The sequence below is a fragment of the Planococcus citri genome, chromosome 3 (assembly GCF_950023065.1).
Source record: "Planococcus citri chromosome 3, ihPlaCitr1.1, whole genome shotgun sequence".
In the NCBI taxonomy this organism is placed as follows: Eukaryota; Metazoa; Arthropoda; class Insecta; order Hemiptera; family Pseudococcidae; genus Planococcus; species Planococcus citri.
This window is the reverse complement of record NC_088679.1, coordinates 16,137,609-16,165,193: the sequence shown is the minus strand read 5'-3', so window position 1 is coordinate 16,165,193 and position 27,585 is coordinate 16,137,609. Positions and strand designations below refer to the sequence as shown.

The window sequence follows — 27,585 nt, the reverse complement described above, 5'->3', positions numbered from 1 at the left end:
GTTTGACCATTATTAATCAAGATTCAAGAGTTATCAATATTCAATGTCATCATCAACATCAATTTATTTAGAGATGACAGATGATAAATTTGAGGAGCCTACTTTTACTTTTGCAATATTAATATTGCAAAAGTAAAAGTAGCCCTTGTCAAGTTGTCACATGAACTTTTAGACCCTTTTCACTCGATTGCACCTGTTGCCAACTGCGGAGATCATGTTGTAATGATGAAATGACCGTCAAGTTGATCAGTTGATAATTGATCTACCCTGAGTAGCCCTCAGAGGAATTGCTTTATAGAGTTTACATTCATGATACTGGGTAAGTGGGTACGCTCAAGGGAGAGCTTTGGAGATTGCATAGGTTCATGTGACAAGGGCTACTTTTGCAATGAGCATGAGCTCCTCATTTAAAATTTAAATTAAATTTCAGGAAATTTATTTTTTGGAAATGGAAACTTTCAGAAACTTTTGGAAACTTTCCGGAAATTTATTTTTCTTCAATGAATGAGGTACCCCATAGGTACCTGTTTTTAAGTTAACAAATACGTCAAATACCAGTTTTAATTTAAAATGCTATTGATCAACTACAAACTGATGAATATTTTATTTCCAATAATTCCGTCTTTTTCACTTTTTCATTTATTCTCATTTCTGCAATAAAATAAAATGTAGTCATTTGTGTGGTGTTTTATGAATTAAAAAATGTGACCAAGTTCAAGAATTCAACGATTGATTCACAAAGAAAAAAAACTGCACCAGAAAAAATTCTTTCTGAATATGAAGGGAGAAAAATGCGGGGATGCGAACCAAAATTTTCAACTGTAACTGGAATCAACCAGAAAATTTTCAGAGTAATGATTTTTAATTTTTTGCCCAATTAGGCTATTAGCCTTTACTCATTACTGAAATTGAAAAAAATTGGAATTGGAACCAAAATTTAAAATTTTTATTTCTCTAAACATGAACTGTATAGGTACTGTACTTGTAACCTTTGAATAAATTTGCTTAATTATGGGTATTTTAAAAAATTGATTCTTGAATCATTGACAATGCATATTGCATAAATACCTATGCATGCGGAAAAAACAAAAGTATTGATGGATTTCTCATTTTTCACATTATGAACTTCGTCTGGATGGTTCTGAAGAGTCCTTGAACTCCGTGGAAGGAGACAACTAATAATTTTATTTATTTTTGAAAAAATGTGCAGTATTTTTTTAAGTTTCAAGAAATTGTCTCAATGGTTCATCCGCAGGCTCGTTATTGTTAGGTACACCTGTTGAAAAAATGATACCATACCAAGTTGTGTAGGCTTACATGTATAAGGACATTTCGAAAATTTTATTCAAAAAAATGTTTAAAAAACCAAGAAAAACCTATTTTAAATGTCATAATCTAGTTGTTTGTTCACTGTTTACAAGCATTTCTTTATTATGAATGAAAATGCTGAACTCTGGTGAGTGTTTTGGTGAAAATTTATAAATTTCATAAATTTCCATGAAAATGAAAATTTAAAAATTTGAAAGTTTCCGGAAAATTTCCAGAAAAATTTCAAGAACGTTTCCATTGAAAATTTCCTCTCATCTCTTTTTTCATCACGCTTTTGGAATTGAAAATCATTTGTAGCCCCTTCAATTAGCAAGTTATATAGGTAAAAAGTCATCCTCATAATAGGTCATTTTGTTCATTTTTCAAAGTAGGTACCTATTACCGAGCCCTTTCGCATTACGAGATTTCCAATTTTGAGATTTTGAGATTTCGGATTACTATTTACTTACATGATAATTATGATTTCAAAATTTGAGATTCGAGATTTTCAGATTTCATATTTTGAGCTTTTAGATTTTTAGATTTCGGATCATCAGATTTCAGATTTTGAATTTTTGGATTTTGACATTTCCTAATATGAGATTTCAGCTTTTGAGATTTGAGAGAAGATTTGAGATAGGTATTGAGATTCCAGATTATGAGATTTAACATTTTGAGATTTTGAATTATCAAATAAGGTTTTAGAATTCAGAATTTCAGATTTTCCGAATTCAGATTTTGAACTTTTGGATTTTGACATTTCAGATTTTGAGATTTCAGACTGTGAGATTTCAGATTTTGAACTTTTGGATTTTGAAATTTGAGATTATGATATTTGAGATTTAGAAAGTTCATATTTTGAGCTTTTAGATTTTGAGATTTCAGATATTGAGGTTTCAGATTTTGAGATTTCAGACTTTGAGATTTCGGATTTTGAACTTTTGGATTCTGAGATTTGAGATCATGAGAGTTGAGATTTTGAGATTTCGGATTATCATATTTCAGATTTTGAACTTTTGGATTTTGACATTTTCTATTATGAGATTTTAGATTTTGAGCTTTGAGAGAAGATTTGAGATAGGTATTGAGATTTCAGATTATGAGATTTAATATTTTGAGATTTTGAATTATCAAATAAGGTTTCAGAATTTCAGATTTCAGATTTTCCGAGTTCAGATTTTGAACTTTTGGATTTTGACATTTCAGATTTTGAGATTTCAGATTTATGAGATTTGAGATCTTCAGATTTCAGATTTTGAACTTTTGGATTTTGACATTTTGTACCTTATAAGATTTCAGATTTGAGATTTTGAGATTTGAGAGAAGATTTGAGATATTGAAATTTTAAATTATGAGATGTGAGGTCTTCAGATTTCAGATTTTGAATTTTTGGATTTTGACATTTTGGACCTTATAAGATTTGAGATTTTGAAATTTGAGATATAGAGATTTTAAATTATGAGTTATTCAGATTTCAGATTTTGAGATTTGGTTTTTGTGATTTCAGATTCAGATTTTGAAATTTTGGATTATAAGTAAGTAGGTACCCATGAATTAATTGAATTTCAGATTTCAGATTTTCCAAATTCAGATTTTTAGATTTCAGATTTTGAATTGGAACATATCGATTTTGAAATTTCGGATAATGATGAGATTTCAGATTTTAAGATTTCATATTTTGAGGTTTTACTGGTTTTAGATTTTGAGCTTTTGGATTTTGAAATTTCAGATATTGAAGTTTCAGATTTTGAGATTTCGGTTTTTGAAATCTTCAGATTTCAGATTTTCAACCTTTGGATTTTGACATTTCGGATAATGAGATTTCAGATTTTGAGATTTAGGGTCATGAGATTTTAGATTTTGAAATTTCAGATATTGAGGTTTCAGAATTTGAGATTTCAGATTTTGAACATTTGGATTTTGACATTTCAGTCTTTGAGATTTAAGATTTTGAACTTTTGGATTTTGAGATTTCATATTTTCATATTTCGTATTTTGAGCTTTTAAATTTTGAGATCTTGGATAATCAGATTTCAGATTTTGAACTTTTGGATTTGGCCATTTCCTATGATGTGATTTCCGATTTGAGATTTTGAGATTTGAGAGAAGATTTGAGATTTCACATTTTGAGATTTTGGATTAGGTTTTAAATAAGATTTCAGAATTTGAGATTTCATGTTTTCCAAATTCAGATTTTCTATTTCAGATTTTGGACTTTTGGATTTTGACATTGGTCAAAATTGGATTTCGGTTCTTGGATCCTGAAAACGTATTTTGCCTCTTCAATTTTCAAAATAGGAAACTTACGCCAATTACGAAAAAAAAAAAAAATATATCATCGAAATTTGAATAAAATCCACCACACTCCACAGCATAAACAAAAGGTTTATTGTAACGAAAATTAATTAATAAAAAAAATGTCATTAAAGACTAGAATAATAAAATCACATGGTTAATGCTAATTTTACATGATTTAGCTCTGAATTAAAAGTTAGTAACAGATGTTTAACTATATCGAGGAAAATACGTGTATGTTTTTTCCATAATAACTATCAACTATAATATAATGTACTTATTGTATATAAATATCGTAATCGTATACAACACACATACTCACGAAACAAAATAAAACGTATATGTACGCATAACGTGCAAAACAAAACAAGACCAATGAAAGAAAGAGAGAAGAAATAAAAATAAATAAGGTAGGTATACGCGTTTAGGTACATAAAGTGAATTAACTGCCATCTACGTAATAAAGTTATATAAAACATTTTCAATACGAAAATTACAAAATAATTCGAAATAAATAATTACACCGGTGGGTACGTTTGTACGTTTCTAATAAATAAAAAAATCATCAACCTTAATTTCTCTAAATATATTGCATGTTTGTATTATTGCCGGATGGTAGGTAAAAATGTAACAAAATAATGCACATATTGTCCATCACAATCAAAAATCGAGCGAAGATGAAGTAGATTTATTAGTAAACTGATGTTTAATGGTAACTCGATGTAGGTAGGTACCTAATAATATTATGTTTGGGATTGGTCAAATGATCAGAACATATAAATACGAATGATTTACCGTTAAATGATTGAATTATTTTTGGTGATTTGTGATGTGTAAAAAATGAATATTATTGCAGCAATCGTACGCATATAGATAGTAACAAAATATAGAAAATAATTTAATATAAAGGTAACTTTTCAATCCGAACAAACAGGAAGTATACGTCCTTACCAACATGAAACGGGGCCATTTTGATAATATGAGTATTATTAGGTTTGTAAATTATTATTTTTGTACTTTTTTTCAACAACGATGAATTCAACGGTAACAAACGAGGTATCGAAAATGTCGACAGCCAATACAAAAATACATTCGATAAAATTTCAGTTATACTTATTTGACGAAGCATCACAGCGAAACAAAACTTCATTCAAAAAAAAATCATCATCGAGACTAAAAAAAAAAATAATAGGAAAAAAAACAATCTACGTAATCCTAATACTGATTTGAGTATATTGTATATTGAAACAATCGATCTTCATTACTGAGCAGGCTTGGAAGAACTGGCTGGTTTTTGTCTGTAATCAGCGGATAATGATCGAGAATACGCGACCGGTTTGGTTTTCTGCGTATTCGGTGTTGATTTCTGTTTATATATATTAAATCTAGAGTAAAAGCTTCTCCTTCGAATTCGATCGTTCATGCTTTCTAAATACTGCAAATCGTTACCACCGTCGGAAAATACCGAACATCCGTCGCTATCTCCGTCATCAGGAGGTGTATTCAAAGAAGACGTAGTATCGTTATCAAAACTAGCAGTCGATGTGCCGGAAGTAGACGCTTTCAAATCGGAATTCGTACCTCGAGTAATAACAGCATCTTTCTCAGTCTTTTCTTTTTCTTCGGTAGAATAACTTTGTAATTTCTTAAAATAAGCGACTTTTTTCTCCAGTAGGGAAAGTTTTTCAGCCAGGTTATCGACGTTGTTCGGTTTGGTGACGTTTCCTGTTTGGATTTTACTACCGCTGGATTCGGCTAAATTGACTTTGTCTAGGGTAGAATTCGATATATTACTAAATTCTCGCAATCGATCTGGCTTCGAAGTGTATTTGTTTTCGAAATTATGTTTTTTATTATCGATTAGAGAAGAATTTTTATCACCATTGGTTTGGGTTTCCGATACACCGTTACTTTCGCTATGGTCTGCCTTGATGGTGGCAACTTCTTCTACGGTTGATTGATCGGTAACGTTTTCAGCCAAATCTGATTTCGATTTCAGTCCGTACAGTCTTTCTAGTTTCTTTTCGTAGTGATTCTCGTTATCGTTTAACGCGATCATTAATCCGCTCAGTTTCGAGTTCATGTTCTTGGTTTTTCTCATCTCGTTTTCCAGCTCGTTTTGTAATATTAAACTCTTCCTTTTGGAAGACGAACTAGGATACATTTTGAACTCGGTCTCCATATCGCTTCTACTGCTAGATCGGCTCAGTTGGAATTTACTATTACTGTTATCTTCGCTAATCGTACGTCGATAAGAATCCAATTTCTTGGCGTTTTCTAATTTATCAGACAAAGAGCACGTTTTACTACGAACGTAATCGTGTAAAGGTGACGTTCTCAAAGCGAACGATTCGGTCGACATGTTACGCGACAATTCTCTCTGACGAGATAAACTACGCTCTCTGAAAGCTCGAACTTTCTCGTTTTTTATAACGTATTTACTTTCTTCTGGCGGAGTATCGTAGAAATCCGGTCTTAAAAATCTCGATCTTCGAGGAGGTTTACCCCTCAACGAATCGTCTTTTTCGCTCACATCGCTATCGTCGGCTTTCTTCGTAACGCCCACGCCGCCGCCGCTGCCATTTAATTCGCTAGAATATGATTTCAAATCGATACTGCTTCGGGTTTTTTCCGCCGAAGGACTTTTATACCGGTCTAACGTCGTTGGTCTTCGGTATTTGGAGAAAAATTTATCGAATTCTTCCTCGATGCTTAGTTTTCTCGTAGATGTTTCCGCAGCAGGCCTGGGAAGATCGACTGGTTTGGAAAAATCTCGTCTGTATTTTCGTTCTACTTTGGTGTTGTCGTCGTCGTCGTTTGATTTACTAGATTCGTTAGTACTCGATGTTGCATTGTTGTTGACGATGGGGGTTTCAAAGTTTGATTTAGTCGTCGTCGTCGTCGTCGTCGATGTGGATTCCGAACGAGTGGTGGGATTTTTATCCGAGGTTGTTTGCGAATTCATTTCTCGAGGTTGGATTTCTTCGCCGATACTCGAGTATCGTTTCTTTATCGAGTTTTCTGAAATTCGTCAAATACGTGGGATTAAAAATCTATTTAATTAGAAGGTAAAAATTACGAGTAAAGAGTATCAAAATGCCGTCCAAGTATGATTGGCTTCGAATCGACGAGTACTAGTCGTATTAACACTGCTTGTAGAAATCGAAAACGTAATTTTATAATAGTTTCTCGCTGAAGACAGCCTATTACATATTTTGAAAATCGAGTATTCTCTCAGAAAGAAATACGCCAACACATTTTAACAGTTGGGTTATCTTTTTCCCTTTTTTTCTAAAAATTACAAAATTATTGAAAATTAGAAAGCAATACATGTTGTAATTTTCTTATTAGAACCTTTCTTTAAAGAATTGGAACTGCTCCTACATTAAATGTTCGATAACAAGATTTTGCATATTTCCAACAATAAAAAAAAAAAACAACGCAGGATTGCATTAATTTTCACCGTTTACAGCACAATTATCTAGCATTCAAACTAGAAACCACAAACGAACTTACACATGACAACACAATAATTACATATTTTCAACAGCGCTAATGTATTTTGTCAGTGCAAAGCATTTTTGCCAACTTCATATTGTATAAGGCTCATTTCACGCCAATTCACCGAGATTAATATGCTGGAAAAATTTCTTCTACAAATGAAATCTTTTCACAAGATGAGAAAGGAACAGTGACGGACTGGCCTATGATGTTGACCGATGATCACCAGAGGCCTCAAAAAACATCAAGGAGCCCATGTTGAAACCAAAAATATACTATTTTCACTCTCTCTAAACATGACTTTTTGCAAACTTTTGTCCTGACTTCGCCCAGGCCTGTTTGCTTTTTTTTAATTTCATAATTAAAATTTTTAATTACCCAATATTCAAATTTTAAAATTACGGAGTCAAAAAATAGGTAGACTCAGGCTCGTTATAAAAAAAACCATTATTTTTCATCTCTCAAAATACGAATTTTTGAAAGCTTTTACCCTCGCTTCGTTTTGACGCCTGTTTTTTTTTCAAATTGAATTTTTCTTCAAATTTTTAAAGAAATGTTGAGCCAAAAAACGTACTTTTCACCTGAAAAAACTTTACTTCTCGAAAGAAGCTTTTGCCCTCGCTCAGGGTTCGTTACTTGGGTCACTTTTCAAGTAACCAATTTTTTACAGAAAATTTCCATAAATTGCAAAGTTATCAAATTTTTGCTTTTTTAAAACTTTTTTTTCGTTCGAAATTATCAAAAATCTCAGCTTAGGTACATAATTGCCAGAAATTGTCAAAGTATCTCTTTTTGCCAATAATTTTCACAAATTTCTTATTTTTTCAAAAGTTGTCAAAACCCAGCTGTTTGCCAAAAATTGTGAAAAAATCATCGCTTTTCATAAAAATTCTTCTAAAAATAGTAGTTTTATTAAAAAATTTCAAATTTTTACATTTTTTAAAAAAATTGACCAAATGTCTCGCTTTTTTGCCAAAAAACTGTCAGAAAACCATTTTCTTTTGTTAAAATTGTTAATTTTGTTTTATTTTTTCAAAAATTGCCAAAATCCTCACTTTGCTGCCAAAAGATTGACAAAAAGTTTGTAGTTCAACTTTTCAAAATGAAAATACATTCAACATTTCAATTTGTATAATATTGTTTTTTATAAATTCAATTTCTTTTCTGTATTCAAATGCTTTGTATGCATTTGGTCACTTTTTTAGGTACTTTTCGACCACTTTTTGGTCACTTTTTCGAGATTTTCCAGTTACAAAATTACTTTTTTGAGTGGAAAATTGAGTACTACCTCTGCCCTCGTTACTTTCCATTTTCAAAATTAAAATCTTTAAAAACTCATCATTTAAATTCTAAAGTTTTGGATCAAAAGAAATGAACAAATTTTTTCAAACATTGTTTTTACTTCTCGAAACCCGAATTTTTGAAAGTTTTTGCCCTTGCTTCGCTCGGTACAATAAAAAAAATTCCAGTTTGAAACTTCCATAAATTCAAAAATGAAAATAACAATTTTTTTGATGAACCCATCTTACATCAATTGGCAAAATTGTCATTTTTGATAAAAACTCGTCATTTTATTCGACAAAATTGGTATTTTGTGTCTCGTACCAGTCAGCAAATTTTCAGACAACACCCCCTCCCACTTCACTCCCACACCCAAAAAATCCAGTTTCTTTTTCTTTTGTCAGATTGACTTGGGTATTTTCGCAAAAATGAGCAAAAATTTTTTTAAAAATGTGCAACTCGTATTCAAGTATTCGAACCTGAGAAAAAATGGGTGAGGGGAGAAGGTGATTTTGAGGGGCCCATTCGATACATCCTCCAAGGACCTCCGGCCGACCCAGTCCACGTCTGGAAAGGAACTTTGGATATCAATATTCAAAAAAAGGTTTTCTTTTCTCCTCAAAATCGACTCGATCAAAATATTTGAATTGGACGAATGTTAACTCTCAAATAAAAAAGGTGACTCACTTTTTATTCAATTTAATATTTTGAAATTTTTGGAAACAAAACACCAAAGAGAAAAAAATATTCAACTTCATCATGGAAACCCTCAAGTTATAATTGAAAATACTATGGGATGAGAGAGAGGGGGAAAATGTTGAATACTTGAATCCAAATTTGTTAGCATCGTTTTTTCTCTTTATTTACTAGGTATTTACTTACAAATAAGGCATTGGGAAACAGTTCTAATCCCTTCGTTAGACCAAAATCGTACGTATCACTCGGCGAATGTCGTGAAATGATTTATACCTATACATGTAAATCACATCGTTAATTAAAACAAAGACAAAAAAAATAACAAAAATCATTTTAGTTAATTTAAATCACATCTTGGAACGTCGTTAGTGCAGAGATGAGCCTATTATGCATTGTAGTACGAGTATAGTACTGACAAGAAGAATATTTTCAATTGAAATTTTCGGGATATTTTAATATTATTTTTTTTTCCAACTCGAATAATTTTCTTTTATAGTAAGATCTTAGTTGGCATAACACTGCGAAAAATTATTTTACAAAAAAAAAAAATCTTCAGTACTGTAACAGTAATTAGTAAAAGCGTCCTATTAAATGAATTTTGAAGCTAAACAATAGGCTAGATATTTGAAAACGAGCGTTGTTTATTTACAGCGACATTTTTTTCATCAATACGTATTTAAAACACAAAGCTAAGCTATTCTGGCTGAAAGATCTCCCTCGGCTCCTCATCGGTCAGTATCAGTATGTAATAAAAACAAAGCCAATATAAACGGTGTTATAATTACACGTAAATAGTGCTGTGCGCCATCAAAAATGCTCTTGAAGCGAGCAAAAGTTAAAATTTAATTTCAAGAGGAGGCTTAAAAATTTTTTTTTTTTAGAAAGTTGATTTTGAAAAAAAAAAAAATTTTCAAGAAGTGCATTTTTTGACTTTTAAAATTTTAGAATTTGAAAGACTTTTTTATACCATTGGCTTTGAAAAAGAAAAAAGAACAGGCACGAAAGAGGGCGGAAGCTTTTGATAGGGTATTCCCGAGTAAAATAGGTGAAATGCCCCTGTCCTCGGATTCTTGAAAATATGATGAATTGATGAAACATTGTTGGATACCTTTAAGGAAAATAATGGAACCAACAAAATTTTCCCCATTTCCACCCCCCCTCCTCCTGCCAACAATTGCGAAAAAAACTTTTTTTCGGGGGAAAAATCATACTTCAACGAATTTTGAATAAAAAATTCTGAATTTTCCCAAAATATGTGGAGGAGACATGAATCTAGCAAAGTGAATTTTTTTCCAGATTTTTTGCCGCCACCCCCCCCCCCCAGAACGGCGGGGGAGATATTGACAAAAAAATTTGAAACCACCGTTTTCCAAACTTTATTCAAGCATATGAAATTTATCTTCTGCTATTTTGCATTCGGCCTCCAAAAACAATAGAAATCCAACCAACTTCTTGAAACTCCAATTTTGGGGCCATAGGCACCCCCTCCCCCAATTTTGGGACGAAAGAAGATCGACAATATGGGTATCGTTATCATATGAATCGAACTCGCTGAACATGAATATGAAGTTAGATTTGCAGTTGGGCCCTTCAAGGGTCGAATTGGGGGAGAGGGTGCTCAAAAATCAATTTTTGGGGAACCTAACGCCTCGAATGAGGCTTTCAGAAGGGTTCAGCTGTAAATATAACTTCATATTCGTGTTCAGCGAGTTCGAATCATATGAAAACGATACCCATATTGCCAATCTTATTTCGCCCCAAAATTGGGGGGAGGGGGTGCCTATGACCCCAAAATTCTGGTTTCAAGAAGTTGATTGGGTCTATATTGATTTTGGAGACCCGAATGCAAAATTGCAGTTATATCACCGGCGGTATCGCTTTTTTTTTGGCGAAGTCGTGACAGAAAAACACAATTTTGAGTGATTTTTGAGTTTTTGAAGATGGCTCACCTGGAGGAAAAATTTGAAAATACTAATTATAGTACTCATGCAGATATATTTTTGAAATAAAAAAAATTCGTGTGCTCGAGTTGGGCTCGGAGATACGACGGTTTCAAATTTTCTTCTGTCAATATCTCCTCCTCTCCACCCGGGGGGGGGGGGGGGGGTCCAAAAATCTGGATAAACTTTACGTTGCTTTACTTATGACTCCTCCATATATTTTGGGTGAATTCAAACGTTTTCATTCAAAACTCGTAGAAGTATGAATTCCCCCCCCCCAAAATCGTTTTTTCGCCATTGTGGGCAAAGGGGAGGGAGGGGAAGTTTTTTGGCTCCAATATTTTTTTTAAATGTACTCAACAATGTTTCATCAAAAGACAAAATTTCCAAAATCCGAGGACAAGGGCATTTCAACAATTTTATCAAGGAATACCCTTTTCTTGAAAAAAATTATTCTCAGCGACTGCATTTAGACGGTGGCGCGGCGCACAGCACTACTGACGTAAATCTTCATTCGCGTCCATGATCAGCGAGATTATAACATTTTTTTATCATCTCTGTTTTATAAGTCAAGGGAAACAGAAAAACACGAAAACTTAATTGATTGATGAAACCTACACGCGACTGTTAGACGACTACTTATGTACTATTTTATACGTTATCAATGAACTGGGTCATGGGACGACGCCTCCGCTCGACGCATTTTTTTCATTTTTAATTTCGATAAATATGCATAACAATAATGATTATAATAAACACGTCTGGCAACGCGGTCGCATATCTACATCCTAGACGTTGGTAAGTAAGTCCTATCGTTTGAGAACGAGAAGAAGACCAAATCTTATCATTGCAGTGTTATGCCATCTATACTTGAACGGCACGATTTCTCCAATACGACAAAATACATATTAGAGAAAAAAAAATTACGTAAAATAGTACGTCAATTTGTAACCGTATTCGTTTACAATTACCTATGGCAGCAGTTAAGGAAGGAGGTAATTATGTACAAACTATGCATTTATTCTACTTGTCTGTCTTCTAATACTGTAGGAACATGCACCGTCACAATGTTTTCTGCAACAATGCAAACACGTTTCACTCTGTTACGTATGACAAAAAAAAAAAAAAAAAAAATCGACATGCAATTCGTAAATAGATTTTTTTCTCTTCAATTTCGTATCCCGAATTTGGATTTTGCGGCGAATTCGTGCAATCAGAATCGAGTACAGTGTCGATATTTATGTAGGTAGGGGGAAAAAAAAGAAAGAAATGTGCAACCAAAACGTGAATGTTGTAAAAACATAAAGCACTCGGTAACGGAGTAATTACGAAAAGAAAAATTATAAATGAATTTTGTTAATACTACAAAGTGAATAAAGTAAGCTTCGGGTTACACAAAACACCGATTACCTCTTCGAGGTTGATCGTTTGAATATCCATGCCTCCAAGGTGCGCTCTCCGGCCGACTAAACGATCTCGTCTCCGTTAATCGACGACTGAAACAGAAATAACCGATAAATTATACCCTTATCTGGCTTACTTAGTTAATGGCGAATTAGGTAGGTAGCTATTTTAATTAGACGACAAATCCTTTCGGAATTTGGCGTATTTTTGAAATGTATCTCTCATTCTCCTCTCTCCTCTCCGCGCATCTTTGTCAACATGTGAATCATATTTAATCGGAGGAGATTCCCACATTCGGATTCCAACTCTTTAGTATAGTAATATACGCGTGCAATGTGCATCGACAATGAATACGAATTTTTTCGTGACGTATTCGTGTGTACGTAGCCACGAGTATCGGTAGTACAAGAGAAGAAAAAAAAACCTAAAAATAAATTCGACTACCTATATTTTTAGCCAACCATCTGCGTCAGCAGACAACGCGCACATTGAAAATAAATCATTAAATTGTTGCCCACATTTAGCATTTTGATTAACCAAGCCGCCAAAACAGACGGTCATTTTTCGTTCAATTTTTTGTATTTTTATATAGAGTGCTAGCTCACTGCTAGCGTAATGTCAAATCGCGTGTACTTTAATGATAGCTCGATTTCTGAGAAAAGTTGATTCGTATAATAATTTTTTATGCATAAAAATTCAATTTCTCGTTCTTGGAACTATTTCAAAAGCGTTATTCAGAACGATAATCGTGGCTTGGCTTTAATTTGTCCTCATTGGTAGAATTTTTTTCAGAATACAAAAAATATTATGTTTTACAGTTTCTCTAATTCATCTCATCTTTGTATTTTTATAGAATAAAAAATATTCACCTTTACTTGCGAACAAACTCATCCATCAAAATCGACATAAAACAGGGCGTCTAACAGTCTTTCAGATCCAGAAGGTCGAGAAAAGTTTTGTTTTTTTTTGCAAATGAATGGGTCCTTCTTTTCAAAAAAGTCAGAAAAAAGTGCTTCTTTTTGCTCAAAGGTCCTTTTTTACGATTTTTCAAATAATTCTGCCATTTAATCAAAATCAAGCGAAAAATGAAAAGTCAGGTTTTCAGTATTTTTCATTTTTTTCAACGGAAAACGTTGTGGACTTTTTAAAAACGATGGCGGTGTTCAACTTATTAATTAAAAAATTAAAATTATATTAGGAAGATTGAAACCTTCAAAAGGCACTTCAGCGACACCCTCCCGTTGCATGTACTGTGAAAACTTGGACGGCCCAGGTCAGTTTGGAGGAGCTACAGGATGTCCTAAAGGTCGTGTAACACATAAAATTGGTAAAATTGTACCTGAAAATGCACTTCTATCGACCCTGGTGAGAGGTCAAATAAGATCACACGCTTGAAACCTACAAAAGGCACTACAGGTACCTCCTTTCATTGTATTGTAAAAATTTTGGACCCTCTACGTCAATTTGGAGGGATTGCAGGCTATAATAAACAGTACAAAAATCCACTTCTTTGACCCTGGACTGTGGTCAAATGGGGTTGGAAGGTTGAAACCAGCAAAAGGCACTTGAGACACATCCTCTCATTGTACTGTAAAAATTTGGACCCTCTAGGTCAATTTGGAGAGGCTGCAGACTTTCCTCGACATCAAAAAACACGTAAAATAGCCCAAAAATTCATTCTTTTAACCCTGGAATGGGGTCAAATGAGGCTGGAAGGTCGAAACCGGCAAGAGAGATTTCAGGCACATCTCCTCATTGTACTGTAAAAATTTGGACCCTCTAGGTCAATTTGGAGAGGCTGCAGACTTTCCTCGACATCAAAAAACACGTAAAATAGCCCAAAAATTCATTCTTTTAACCCTGGAATGGGGTCAAATGAGGCTGGAAGGTCGAAACCGGCAAGAGAGATTTCAGGCACATCCCCTCATTGTACTGTAAAAATTTGGACCCTCTAGGTCAATTTGGAGAGGCTGCAGACTTTCCTCGACATCAAAAAACACGTAAAATAGCCCAAAAATCCATTCTTTTGACCCTGGAAAAGGGTCAAATGAGGTTGGAAGGTCGAAACCGGCAAAAGGGATTTCAGGCACATCCCCTCATTGTACTGTAAAAATTTGGACCCTCTAGGTCAATTTGGAGAGGCTGCAGGCTTTCCTCGACATCAAAAAACACGTAAAATAGCCCAAAAATTCATTCTTTTAACCCTGGAAAGGGATCAAATGAGGTTGGAAGGTCGAAACTGGCAAGAGAGATTTCAGGCACATCCCCTCATTGTACTGTAAAAATTTGGACCCTCTAGGTCAATTTTGAGAGGCTGTTGGGTTTCCTAAACATTGAAAAACACGTGAAATAGTCCAAAAATCCACTTATTTGGCTCTGAAAAGGAGTCAAATGGGGTTGGAAGGCAGAAACCAGCGAAAGGCACTTCAGGCATATCCTCCCATTATACTGTAAACATTTGGACCCTCTGGGTCAATTTGAAAAGGTTGCAGGCTTTTCTGAACATCAAAAAACATGTAAAATAATCCAAAAATCAACATTGTTGACCCTGGAAACCGATCAAATGAGGTTGGAAGGTTTAAACCTGCAAGAAGCACTCAAGTGGCACCCTCTCATCATATGATGGAAATTTGGGCCCTCCAGGTGAATTTTAGGGGAAGGGGGGTAATAATAGGGGTAAAATACGATTTTTATCAACCTTAATTCCACCTTAAATGGAGTGGGGATGACCTAGGAAGCTGAAATTTTGATATGTTGATCGCAGGGGCGGTAGTGACCAATTGCAAGATTTTGGACCTTTTTCAACCGTTAGAAGCTAAAATATGGCCCTTCAAAAAAATGATCTTTCTATAATTTTCAACTTTGACCCTCCCTACTTCAGGGGTCAAATATGATTTTTGAGAAAACCCTATTCCGCAAGTTTGACTATATTTGATCAATTAGAACAGGTTCCAAGTCATAAAATGTTGTAAATATATCAGGGGTTACATGAAAAAGGGGCCTTAGTCATTTTTTTTAAACCAATTTTTACATGTTCAAATAGACTTGAAATTTTTTTCTACAAGGAAATATTTTCCAATTCGTTTTTTTTTCCATGGAAGAACATTTTTTTTTAATACATTCAGAATTATGAAAATTTTAAAAAAAATGACTAAGGTCCCTTTTTTATGGAACCCCTCTATGTGTGACAGGCCTACTACAATGACCGTCATTTTTTTTACAAAAATTTGGCTTGGATATTTCCATTGTAATGCATTTTTTTGTTTATTTTTCTGTTTCTTTTAAAAAATTATAAATTTTTGAAGCTTTTGTTGACAATTTTGTAAAACTTAATGGGGGGGGGGGGGGGTGGTCAGTGCATTTTCAATTTTGAAATTGTCCTTTCCCAAAGTTCCAAGATCCTTCTTTTTAGTTTTCAGATTTTGTCAGACACCCTGTAAAAGTCAATCTCCTGCTGACAGAGAACAACATCACCACGTACCTGGGAAGATTATCGAACAGTGAACTGTGCTGCGTGAACAATGAACGAGGAAACGCCGACGATCTTCTCATTTCGTCTTTATTTAGTCTTTGAGTCAAGCTACGAACCTAGACAAAAAAAAACACCAATTTGCAAACAAGCTTCGCTACATCTCGGCATAATATTTACGCTTGGCCAACGACGATAATTTTTCAAAAATTAACCGTTAGCAAATTTCTTCCGGAGTCTGTCTGCCATAATTTACTTTTTTTTCCTCGTACAAAAAGGAAGTTGAAACGAAAAGTAACGTCGTTTGTAATTAGCTTACATCATTTCTACTAGTCGAATACGCTGCCATTGAGAAGAGTAACACAAGAAGAAGAATTGGCACCCGAACGTATTTTTAATTATCAGCGCCAACTCGATAAATGTCACCGGTACACGGTGCCATTAAAAAACGCCGATTGTAGCGCCGCTCACTGCGCCAATTAGCTATACCTATTTCGAAACCTCAAACTCAACTCACCCTGGAGAGTAACGTGGAAAAGAGATTTTCCGCTGTCAATAATTGGAAATTATCGTCTTCGTCCGAGCTCAAGCTATCGGCTGTGTCTAGCTGCGATCCTTGGCTGCTTTGTTCTGGTTGGCGACGTTTTGTACTACGTAATGTGAAACACCTGCTGCCGCTTCGGTTAACGTCTTCGTCTACGTTCACCGAGCTGCGAATAGAACAATAATCGACAGTTATTTAAAAATAGTCGCAGGAGTCTGGGATATGTATGGTTTTCGATCGACCGATCCGGTAGGTACCTCATTCTAGTTAACGTGTCTTCGCTGGGCGTTACAAAACCACCTCCTTCGACCGCGATCGGAATAATCACTTCTCTGGGAGATTTTCTAATAGGTTCGCCGGTGCTGATGGTGCTACCGCTGTCCGAATCCACTGTACTTTGACGTGAAAGACTAAAATTGACAGAGTTAACGAAATTCTCATTATTCGATGTATTTGGATTGAGAAAATATTTTGCTTTTTTTTTTTCAATTGAAAAAATTCAGATGTTCAGATCCCCCCCCCCAAAAAAAAAAATTCATCATTACTCGAGGGGAAAATTTCAGAAAATGAACGATTTCATATAAAGACAAAAGAAATGTAATCCACGTTCAAATGAAATTTTGATCGCAAAAAAATTATTGCCCAGAAAAATAAACGATTTTCCGCCAAAAAATTTCCAGAAAAATAACTCATTTTGTAATTAAAAAAATTTTAAAAATAAACATATAAATTTTGCAAATAGGAAGTCCTTTATTTTTTGAAAAAACTCCTTTTTCAAGTCGAATTCGAAAAAGTTTTGCTTTCAAAAAAAATTGATTTTTTGCAGAAATTGCTAAAAATTGTGAAAAAGTTGTAATTTTTTTTAGTTGTTAAAATTGTGAAAAAGGTCTGTTATTTTGATTGAAATTTTTAAAAATTGTCAAAAAGTCTTTCGTTTTTTCAGAATTACGTACCAATTTTACATTTTACAAAACTGCCAAAAATCTTGCATTTTTCCAAAAATTGCTGCAAGTTTTCTATTTTTTTTTAAAAAAATTTCCTTTCATGTTTTTTTTTATAAAATTCTAAAAAAAAACAAATTTCTAAAAATTGATAGAAAATTCTACTGTTTTTCTTTTTGCTAAAATTGTGAACAAGTTTTTTTTTAATCAAAACCACCAAAAAGATCTTGCTTTTCATCGAAACTATCAAAAAATCTTGCCAAAATAAATGTCAAAAAATCTTAATTTTTGTTAAAACTGCCCAAAAGTGTGTTTAAAAATTCTCTGTTTTTTTTCAATGATGTTTAAATCATTTGACTCAAATTTATCATAATTTGAAAGAAAATTTTTAGAAATTGAAATTTTCAAAAATCAAAATAAGTGAAGAATAATAACTGGATAATTGAAAAAAAATTTGATGCAAAAGATGAAAACCCAAAAATAGGTACCTCAAAATTTTTCAGAAGGGAGAGCCTAAAATTTTTTTCAAATATTTCAATCTTTGGGAATCAAATTATAAAATCAAAATTCATCGCTCTTTACCAAGAAATTATAATGGAACGAAAAAAAAAAAAAAAAAAAAAAAAAAAAAAAATGGCACAAATCATTTCATTTTTTGACTTTGGGGGAGGAGAAGATATACTTGAATGGCGAATAAAAACGTTTTCGAGTATTCCATTTTCCTACCTGGAAGAACTACTGATCGTTCTAGCAATACTCGATTTCGAAGACCAAGTAGGCAGAGAAGGTTGTGGACTTGATATCTTCCTAGGCACATCGGCTTCGATTTGAATTGGGATTACGTGTTCTTTGGATTGATTGTCTTGTTTGGTGAGAGGTCTACAACGATATAAAAACATTTACTCGTAAATTTGCCATCACCGGTGCTTCTAAATTCAGTCTTTTTACAACTGCTATAGCGAAGAAGTACTCACTTGGGTGGCAATGGAGCAGAAACTGGTATTACAACCTCAGTTTTATGATTAACAGCGGGTTTATTAACGAAATGTTCAACTTCAGTTTTGAAATTTTCCGGTGGAAATCTACAACAAAATGGAGAAAATTAATATTTGAACCGAATCAATAATATCTAATTAATTAAAGACCAACTTACTGAGGTGGCATTAATTGAATTTCAGCTCTGGACGTTTTACGTCTTGGTAACGTAGCTGCTTTGTTATTCGTTTCAGCAGTGGCCACATTGGATGCCATCTAGAAAAATACACACACCGGTTTCGATTACGAAAACATTTCGAAGAGTTTTCGAAAATACATATTTTTCACCGTATGATTTTACAAAGGTCGTACCTTGACAGGTCTAATTTTATCATTTTGTTCTTCTCTGGCCAGTTCGGGTTCAGACGAGGCGATATTTTCAAACGGTGGTTCATCTTTGAACGCAGATTCGACTAGTTTATTCAAAGCAACGGTGGAGGCAAGAGGGAAAGCATCATCTGGAGGACTGGGACTAGCGCTGGATGGTTTTTTGGGCGGAGAAGCGCCAACCAGAGACGATCTTCTTTCGAATTCTTTTCTAGCTCCGTCCACGTTAATACCTGGTAAAACGATTTTCTTCGAAGGTGATTTAACAAACGAGTTCTTGTTGCTATCGGCGTTGAATTTTTCAGCAACGTCGAATACTTTCGATCTTCTCCTTTCCGTTAATACTGGTTTAGGTTCTTCGGGTTTGGCAGATTCTTTTTCTGGCTCAGCAGATTCCTTGGGAGATTCCTAAAAAACAAGATTAATTAATAAGGAATCGGTGGAGCAGAGCAAGATATTCCAATTTAAATTACGTACAATTGGAGGAGCGACTTCGGTAGGAGTTTTAGTGATGACTTGGGTTTCAGAATTAACCAAAGGAGCGGGCGTTCTTTCTTTTTCATCTTTACTTCTAGGCTTCTCGGCATCTTCGAAGCTATCTGATTTCCTGGATCTGCTTCGAGATCTCTCTTTTCTTCTTTGAGTACGATCTTTTTTAGCCGACTTGGATTTTCGTTCTGGTTCTGAAAATGAATTCCACACATGTACTTATAAGTTCCACATCAAACGAATCGTAAAATTTACCAAGACGCTTACTTGTTTCTTTCGATTCGGGTAATACGAGAGGAGCCATGTTTGAAACGGCAGCTTGTGGTGGAATACTACCCATACTATGCGATCTGACAGGACGATCTAAGGCGCCATTCAATTCAGCGTTAGCCGAAGCCTGAAATATTCAAAAAACCACTCGTATTAACACCAAATTATTATCACGTGTAATTATGAAAATATCTACTATACACACCTGATCGTTATCAACTACGAGTTTATCACTGCTCACTGGAGGAGCATTCAAAGACAACAGCAAATCTAAACGGACCGGAGTCAAGCTAGCCAGCTCTTCCGCTACGTCCAAACATACTTCCGAATACGTTTCGTTAATCCACCAATGACTACAAATCACTGAAATATCAGCTCGTCGGGCCGGGTTCACGTTCAACATTTCGGAAATTAAAGGCGAAGCAGCTAAAACGTAATTCGAGATTAAAACTAGAGCAGTACTCGATAATTTTTTTAAAACGTCGAATCCTTACGAGATGGAGTCTTTGGTTCAAAATAATCTCCTTGAGAGATTTGTTTAACCAGTCGTTTGAAATTAGATCCATCGAAAGGCATAGCTCCATACACTAAAGTGTACAAAAGTACACCCAACGACCAACAATCCACTTCCGGTCCATGATACGGCGTTCCTTTAACAATCTCCGGAGAGGCGTACAGGGGACTTCCACAAAACGTAGATAATAAAGAAGAGTACGAGAATACGTTCGATAATCCAAAATCTGCGATCTGTCAAAACACACGAGAATTTATTATTTGCGTATTGATTCGTACTATTTACGTAATAATTGGTTGATTACTCCATATTTTACCTTCGCGTTTCCTTCTTCATCTAGTAATATATTTTCTAACTTGAGATCTCGGTGGCAAATATTATGCTAGAACGATAAAAATCTCGTCGTTAATACATCTCTTACGCAAATTAGCGCTATAAAATCTATGTAGAATACGATGAGATTTATATTATCGAAAGATTGCCATTTTTTATGTTCATGTTCGTCTGTCCCCGAACATTTCAATAAAAATAATCGCTACTTTATTCTCTCTTTCGTACGACCCTCGTAACCTATTCTTTCTAGTTGATAAATTTCATTCATCGAAATTAAAATCACTTTACGTACTTTATGACAGTAATAAACTGCTGTTGCGATTTGTCTAAATATTCGACGAGCTTCTTCTTCGACGAGTACTTTCCTCTCGCTTAAATAATCGTACAATTCACCGCCAGCAGCGTATTCCATAACTAGTACCATTTTCTCTCGATTTTCAAATACTGAAAATAATATTGTACAACGTTAATTTATTATAAATCATGTTTACAGTTTTCAATATTTCATAAAATAAGTAACACGATAATAATAAGAACCAATGTAAATGTTATTCAGACTGTTTACAACGATCACTCACAAGACAAACGTGGATGAAAAATTGAAGGAAATCATAAGCATTGATTTCTTGACGGTGAAAATTGGTCCTTGTTTAAAAAAAGGTGAAATATTTACAAGATGTCTACTAAAATTTGATATTCGAAAATCGCGAATTTTCGCGATCTTTTTTCAGTAGGTACCTCCTCATTTTTTAACGAAAAAAAAAAAAAAAAAAAAACGGTTTTCAATAAAGTTTACACTTTTTTTGGGGGGAGTTTTTGGTCAACTTTCAATTGTTCCCATGTGACAAACAAAATGTATAAAATACAATATACTCTAGTACTAAAGAAATTTGAAAACTTCATTTGTAGTTCCATAAAATAAATGTTAGACATAAAAAGTACTTCAATAAAAAAAATTGAATTACTGAATAATTTAAAGTCGGATATAGGACGATTTTTAGCGACTTTTTGATGATTTATGGTGAAAATCGCGACCTTTTTCACGACTTTCGCGACCTATTTTCAAAAAAATCGCGACTTTTTCGAGACTTTCGGGACCTGCTAGACATCCTGATTTACGAAAATCCCCAGGGTAGGTAATTATTCTGGTGAATGCCACCAGCACTCCCCTTATCAAATATAAAGTTGAGAATCTTCAACATTTTTATGTCAAAATTTTTCTGTTACCGTCACATTTGTTTTTGTACGATTTAGAATCGTTATACAAGCAAAAAAAAATTTATTTCAATCAGTTTTTTTTTGTTTCTTGAAAAATTTGGTGTTTGTGGGTTACGAAGTGTTAGAATTAGGATATCAATATCCCAAGACATCCCCCCCCTCCATCTAAAACTTTAGGTGTCAAAGAGTTCATTTTTGGATTTTTGAGAATTTTTTTTGAAAAAAAAAAACAAAAAAAAACTGTCTCGAGGACAATTAAATTAGGGGGAAAACGTATAGCATTTTAATTATCTCGTGATATTTCATCCCAAATTGATGGATTTTGATTTTTTTCAAAATTTTTATTGCTACTTTTTAAATCAAGCTACTTGCATATACAAAAAATCTGCAATCACAGAAGATATTCAGCATGCCAAGTAGATATCAGGTACTGATGGAATTTGCAGTGGTCTCAAGAGTCAAGTATCAATTACTTACCTACTTTCTATTTCTCTCTCAAGTTGGAGAAATAGGTATTAGAAAGAGGGATCTTAACCATAATGAAAAAAATTTCGGTTGCGGTTAAAGGTTACACTTTTTTTTTATGTTGATGATTTTGGTCACGGTTTTGGTAAAAATTGCAAAATTAGTAAAGGTTTTCGGTCAATTTTTTTTTTCAAGAAAATTTCAAGATTTTGGTTTCCAAAATTCCAACCAGTGTTGCCAACCTCAGATTCAAAATTCAGCATTATGGCTAAAAGTAGTGATCCCTAATACGATCCTAAGGCCATTCTAAGGCTTTACTTTTTTTTCGAGAAAATTTCAAGATTTTGGTTTCTAAAATTCCAACCAGTGTTGCCAACCTCAGATTCAAAATTCAGCATTATGGCTAAAAGTAGTGATCCCTAATACGATCCTAAGGCCATTCTAAGGCTTTACTTTTTTCAAGAAAATTTCAAGATTTTGGTTTCCAAAATTCCAATCAGTGTTGCCAACATCAGATTCAAAATTTAGCATTATGGCCAAAAGTGACCCCTAATACGATCCCAAGACAATTCTAAGGCTTTACTTTTTTTTTCAAGAAACTTTCAAGATTTTGGTTTCCAAAATTCCAACCAGTGTTGCCAACCTCAGATTCAAAATTCAGCATTATGGCCAAAAGTGACCCCTAATACGATCCTAATGCCATTCTCAGGCTTTACTTTTTTTTCAAGAAAATTTCAAGATTTTGGTTTTCAAAATTCAAAACAGTGTTGCCAACCTCAGATTCAAAATTCAGCATTATGGCCAAAAGTGACCCCTAATACGATTCTAGGCCATTCTAAGGCTTTACTTTTTTTTCAAGAAAATTTCAAGATTTTGGTTTCTAAAATTCCAACCAGTGTTGCCAACCTCAGATTCAAAATTCAGCATTATGGCCAAAAGTGACCCCTAATACGATCCTAAGGCCATTCTAAGGCTTTAAGTACTTTTTTTCAAGAAAATTTCAAGATTTTGGTTTCCAAAATTCCAACCAGTGTTGCCAACCTCAGATTCAAAATTCAGCGTTATGGGGTAATACGATCCTAAGACCATTCTAAGGCTTTACAACTCGTGAAAAAAATTAGGGATTTTTAGTAAAAGCTATTTTTTCCAGATAAGTAGGGATTTTTGGAAATCTGGTGGCAACACTGATTCAAATTTTAATGATTTTTTTTTTCTCTTCAAATTATGCAAAGCATGATTTTTTTGATTTTTTATTCTTAGGTACCTTCTCTTTTAGGGCAGTATTCATAAACGTTACTCAAGTATCACTTGGCTAAGTGGTTAATTTTGATAAGGAAAACACAATCAACACCAATCAATGATGCCAGGCTTGTTAACCGATTTTCAACCATTAACCAGTAAATTTACCAAAAAAAATTCACCTTGACCAAAATTTTTTTTTGGAAATATTTAACCGTAACCATAACTGAAAAATTTTACAAAAAAACGATTGAAAATCAAAAAAAATTGAAAAGTGCTGTTGTTTCATTTCTTTAATCTGCGGGTTTTTTCAATGTGATTTGTAGTGACATGAAAATGAAATTTTAATTTAAAAAAAAATGATTAAAAGATGAAATAAAAAAATTGAATAGAAAGTTTAAAAAATTTGGAACTGGTTGCATTATTGATACTACTCATTATCATTAAACTATTAAAGCTCGATGCTCGATCTTAAATGATATTTAATATTTTAGTGATATAAGAGGTGATAAAGAATTGTTTCTTGAAAAGATTGTTAAATTTTGAATTTGAATTTTACTAGTGTTTCAATTTTTAAACTCCGAGTGTATGTTGAACTTATGTATTTGGTATCAATTTAGAATGATAAAAAATTGTAAAACTTCAAACTTAGAGAAAAGTTTTAGAAATTTTCAATTTTTCATCTACAATCTTAACCATTAATCAACATTTTAACTTCAAATGGAAAAAATCACCACCAAAAAGTGTAACCTTGACCTTTACCATTGACTTGAAAAAATGATCACTAATAAAAAAAAATGCAATTTCCTGACAAATTAAAAAAAAAAAAAAAAAAACTTTCTAAAACTGAACAATTTTTACAAGAAAATGGAAATAAAATTATGCGAGAGCGAAACTTGAAAAAAAAATGTTACCAGCATTACATTGAAAATTTTCCGGTCAAGGTAATCAAATCTTGGAATAAAAATAAAAGTTTAACAAAATGCATTGTGCGATGCACTATCGATTAGTGCATATTATTCAACTTCAAATTTGATATGAGCAGTACTGGAGGCATTCGCCTTAATTAGTCTTCGATTTTGAGAGATAAACCTCTTGTTCTCTTGTTGAATTAACAACGAAAGAGTCGAGTAATTCATGAATTGAAAACTCACCTTCGTAAATATGAATGATATTCGGATGCCTGACCGAAGACATGATTTGAATTTCTCTTCGGATTCTTATTAAATCTGCCTCTGTTTCTATTTTACATTTTCTAATCGTTTTAATCGCAACCTAGAACGATACATGAAATACATACTCTATTAGCAACACGAAATTCATTTTATTTTCATACAAATTTATATCCATTCACCTCTTGTCCAGTTTCTTTATTTATTCCAAGCTGCACTTTTCCATAAGTACCTTGTCCCAATTTCTTGACAATATCAAACCTGCAATAAAATCGACTAGATTAGCATACAGTTTCAACCAATCATCGTTTCGTATATTCGAATCTTTCGAATACCTTACCTTTGTTTCAATTTTCTACGATGATTGTGTAGTCTAACATCGCCGGTGTTTTCTATACCACCCATAATATTATGAATAGCATCCGGAACAACCATTTTGGATGGTTGATTTTTCATCTATGTAGGAATTTACGGGCGTATCAGACTTCAGAGACTCAGAGTATCAACTTGATGAGCGCGATGTCATACGTAAGAGACGTAGTTTTCGTACCCCTGAAACACACGATTGTAAACAAATTTATACTTGATCGAAAATTTACGCAAACTGGCATCATTCGATTATATAGGATTGGAAAAAAAACCTCGTACGAACACTTTGTTATTATTTATTCGATATTAGTATAAGGGGTTAAAAAAATTATTAGCAGCTGTTTAACAGATAATGTAACACATAAAAAAAATGAAGATCGGGCGATTATTTGGTCAAGGGCCAAAGAATGTATCAAGTTCTCTAAAAATAACGGCGTAATTAATCGACATCGAAACGTGTTAATAACAATTAGTACTAGTCGAATATGTCACCAACTTACTGAAATACTTTCGATACTAGTTTGTATTTGAAGGATTTCGAATTCACCACCATTTTTAACCGATACAATCGAATGAAAATCCACCAAGAATTCAACGAACGTAGCACACATTGTGACTTAATAACCCACACATCATCGTACTCGTACGCGTCCGCTCCACGAAATATACATTAGCATATAAACATGCAAATCATATGTGGGAGCTATTTATAAATGACGCACACCGAGCTCTTCTTCCTTCACACTTTACACTCTATTCAGATATTCATCTCTTTCGTTCGTCGTCGTCGTCGCTATCTCATTGTCAAATTTTCAAGAATATTTTGCACGTTGCAGTTTGTTAGTAGCGAATTGAATGAAAACTCCGGAGATACTGATTGATTTTCATACAGTTATTGGAAGCTTGATGCGAACTATTAGTAAAGAAGGAATGTGTACATATATCAATGATATTATATAGAGGTACAGGTATATAATCAAAAACTGTATATTGAATGCAGTAATGGCACGTTCATCGTGTAATAATTCATTCAATCGATGAAATCATCTCTGCTCTATATCGGCGTAAGAATATATTTACAGGTCGAAAACATGAAAGTAAACATGATCTTACTTGTTGGTGAAATATTTTAAATACAGCTTGGGTTATGAGATACGGCGAAGAGAACCACCACAAACGTAAATCTATCCATAATTGCATCAAATAGGATTATTATTTCAAGCAGTGTTTTATCTACAGAAAACACTATACGAGATCAATCAGATGAGTGTTAGTTGCCGCTAAACACACACATATTTCATTATTTCAAACACATAAAGAGAACTTACGACATGAAAATTATCAATTTGGAAACATTCCGCGCAATGTCTGAGCAACTGGGTGAGAAAAATCAATATAAAAATGAAAAAAGTTACATGATTATTGTGCAGAAACAACCAACAACTCGCGAATATGTACGAAATAACTTTACAAATTAGCGAGAAAGATTAGAAAAATCTAGTAACACATGATTACTAATTAATCCCTTCACTCCGACACTTATTAGATCATTTGTTATTTTTATCTTCGACTTCATAAAAAATTTTTATCAAAAATTTATCAACGTTGCGATGTTTCGAATTGCGATGCTAATGCGCGCGTTGTGGGCGATTTTTTTTTTGAATGCGGGATGCGTAACAAATCATTATGATTCTTTTCGGTCTTCGATTTTTTAAAAAAAATTAAAAAAATAAAATAAAATCAAATTATTCAAAATCAAAATTATCAAAATTATGTATTCAAAAAATTCAAATTCAAAATTCAAATTATCAAATTTCATTTCAAAAACAAAAACACTAAAACAGCCAACAGGGTCAAAAATCAGAAGTGGATGTGGATTTATTAAGTTACGTAAAATTTTGGAATGAATAAAATATACCTAAAATGCTAAAAATTAATTAATTAAAGGTGATAATGATGATGATAAAATTAAATTTCCAGTTTTCTGTCAAAGTATCCAACTGTATTTTCTATTTTGAAGTACCATTTCTTTCCATTTATGATTAAAAAAGTCCATAATTTAGATACCGAGAGGCGAGAGGACTTCCCAAGACAATTTCTTCCGCATTCCCCCCTCGGCCCCATCAGTTTTAAAAATTAAAAATTTACAATTTTTTTTGTGAAGTGCAAAAAAAGCATTTATAATACAAGAACTCAGAAGTTTCACTTTTCATTTAATCATTTTCAACGTCAAAAATCAAAATTAAAATTTCGTGATTTTTGGTATTTTCTATTTTGATTCAACTTTTCTAGTAAACGAATAAAAATTTCATACCTATCTGGAAAATTATGAATCGATACTTCGGAGTCCAATCTCTCAATTTATTTATAAAAAATTCAATTACACCTGGAAAAATTGCTTCAAAATTCATCACTTAGCTAAGTGGTTACGTCCGAACGTCCGTAACGCCTATGAAATTGACTACGGCCCTAATGGTCGGGGGGCCCGCATAAGGATCACTTGCACTCCCCCTGCCGATCCTCCTGGACAACTTTTTTCTTAAAAGGGGAGTCCTAAGGAACATGTCTAGCCATTGTCCTAAAAAAAAAAGTGACTCTACTTGAAAAAATTAAAATTTTACCAAATTAACCTAGAAAGCTGAAATTCGAGATAAACCCTATTTTCGATCTGCCAAATCGATTGGAAACTGTTTCAAACCGTTTTGAGTAGTTCTGGAGCCTCCAGCAGATTTTTGAAACTCGAAATTCTCACAAAATTTCATCAAATGGAGTTGG

At 33.5% G+C, this 27,585-nt stretch overlaps 1 protein-coding gene across 3 annotated transcripts; it reads right to left on the bottom strand.

Annotated features, from left to right (window-relative positions):
- Positions 1-3,673: 3,673 nt before the first annotated feature.
- On the bottom strand, positions 3,674-26,373 carry LOC135840896 (probable serine/threonine-protein kinase nek3). Of its 3 annotated transcripts, XM_065357642.1 has the most exons (21): positions 26,139-26,373; positions 25,924-26,055; positions 25,311-25,723; positions 24,782-24,993; positions 24,624-24,702; positions 24,424-24,544; positions 20,640-20,791; positions 20,331-20,396; positions 19,995-20,247; positions 19,706-19,926; positions 19,498-19,627; positions 19,219-19,424; positions 18,727-19,149; positions 18,533-18,630; positions 18,354-18,461; positions 18,106-18,258; positions 16,696-16,848; positions 16,412-16,604; positions 15,907-16,013; positions 12,432-12,517; positions 3,674-6,624 (listed from the first exon to the last, which is right to left on the bottom strand). In XM_065357642.1, the coding sequence occupies exons 4-21, from the start codon at positions 24,895-24,897 to the stop codon at positions 4,865-4,867; spliced, it is 4,425 nt and encodes a 1,474-aa protein (XP_065213714.1). In that variant the 5' UTR covers positions 24,898-24,993; positions 25,311-25,723; positions 25,924-26,055; positions 26,139-26,373; the 3' UTR covers positions 3,674-4,864. The 3 variants fall into 3 exon arrangements, with proteins under 3 accessions (XP_065213714.1, XP_065213716.1, XP_065213715.1); XM_065357644.1 differs by lacking the exon at positions 25,311-25,723; XM_065357643.1 differs by lacking the exons at positions 25,311-25,723; positions 25,924-26,055.
- Between the last annotated feature and the right edge of the window lie 1,212 nt (positions 26,374-27,585).

Excerpts from the sequence above, each read along its gene's own strand:
- LOC135840896 (XM_065357642.1), bottom strand. The coding sequence starts at position 24,897 with ATGAAAAATCAACCATCCAAAATGGTTGTTCCGGATGCTATTCATAAT. Across the intron at positions 20,248-20,330 it reads ATGAAGAAGGAAACGCGAAG|ATCGCAGATTTTGGATTATC; the intron begins GTAAAATATGGA and ends GTGTTTTGACAG. Across the intron at positions 16,605-16,695 it reads GACACGTTAACTAGAATGAG|CTCGGTGAACGTAGACGAAG; the intron begins GTACCTACCGGA and ends TTCTATTCGCAG.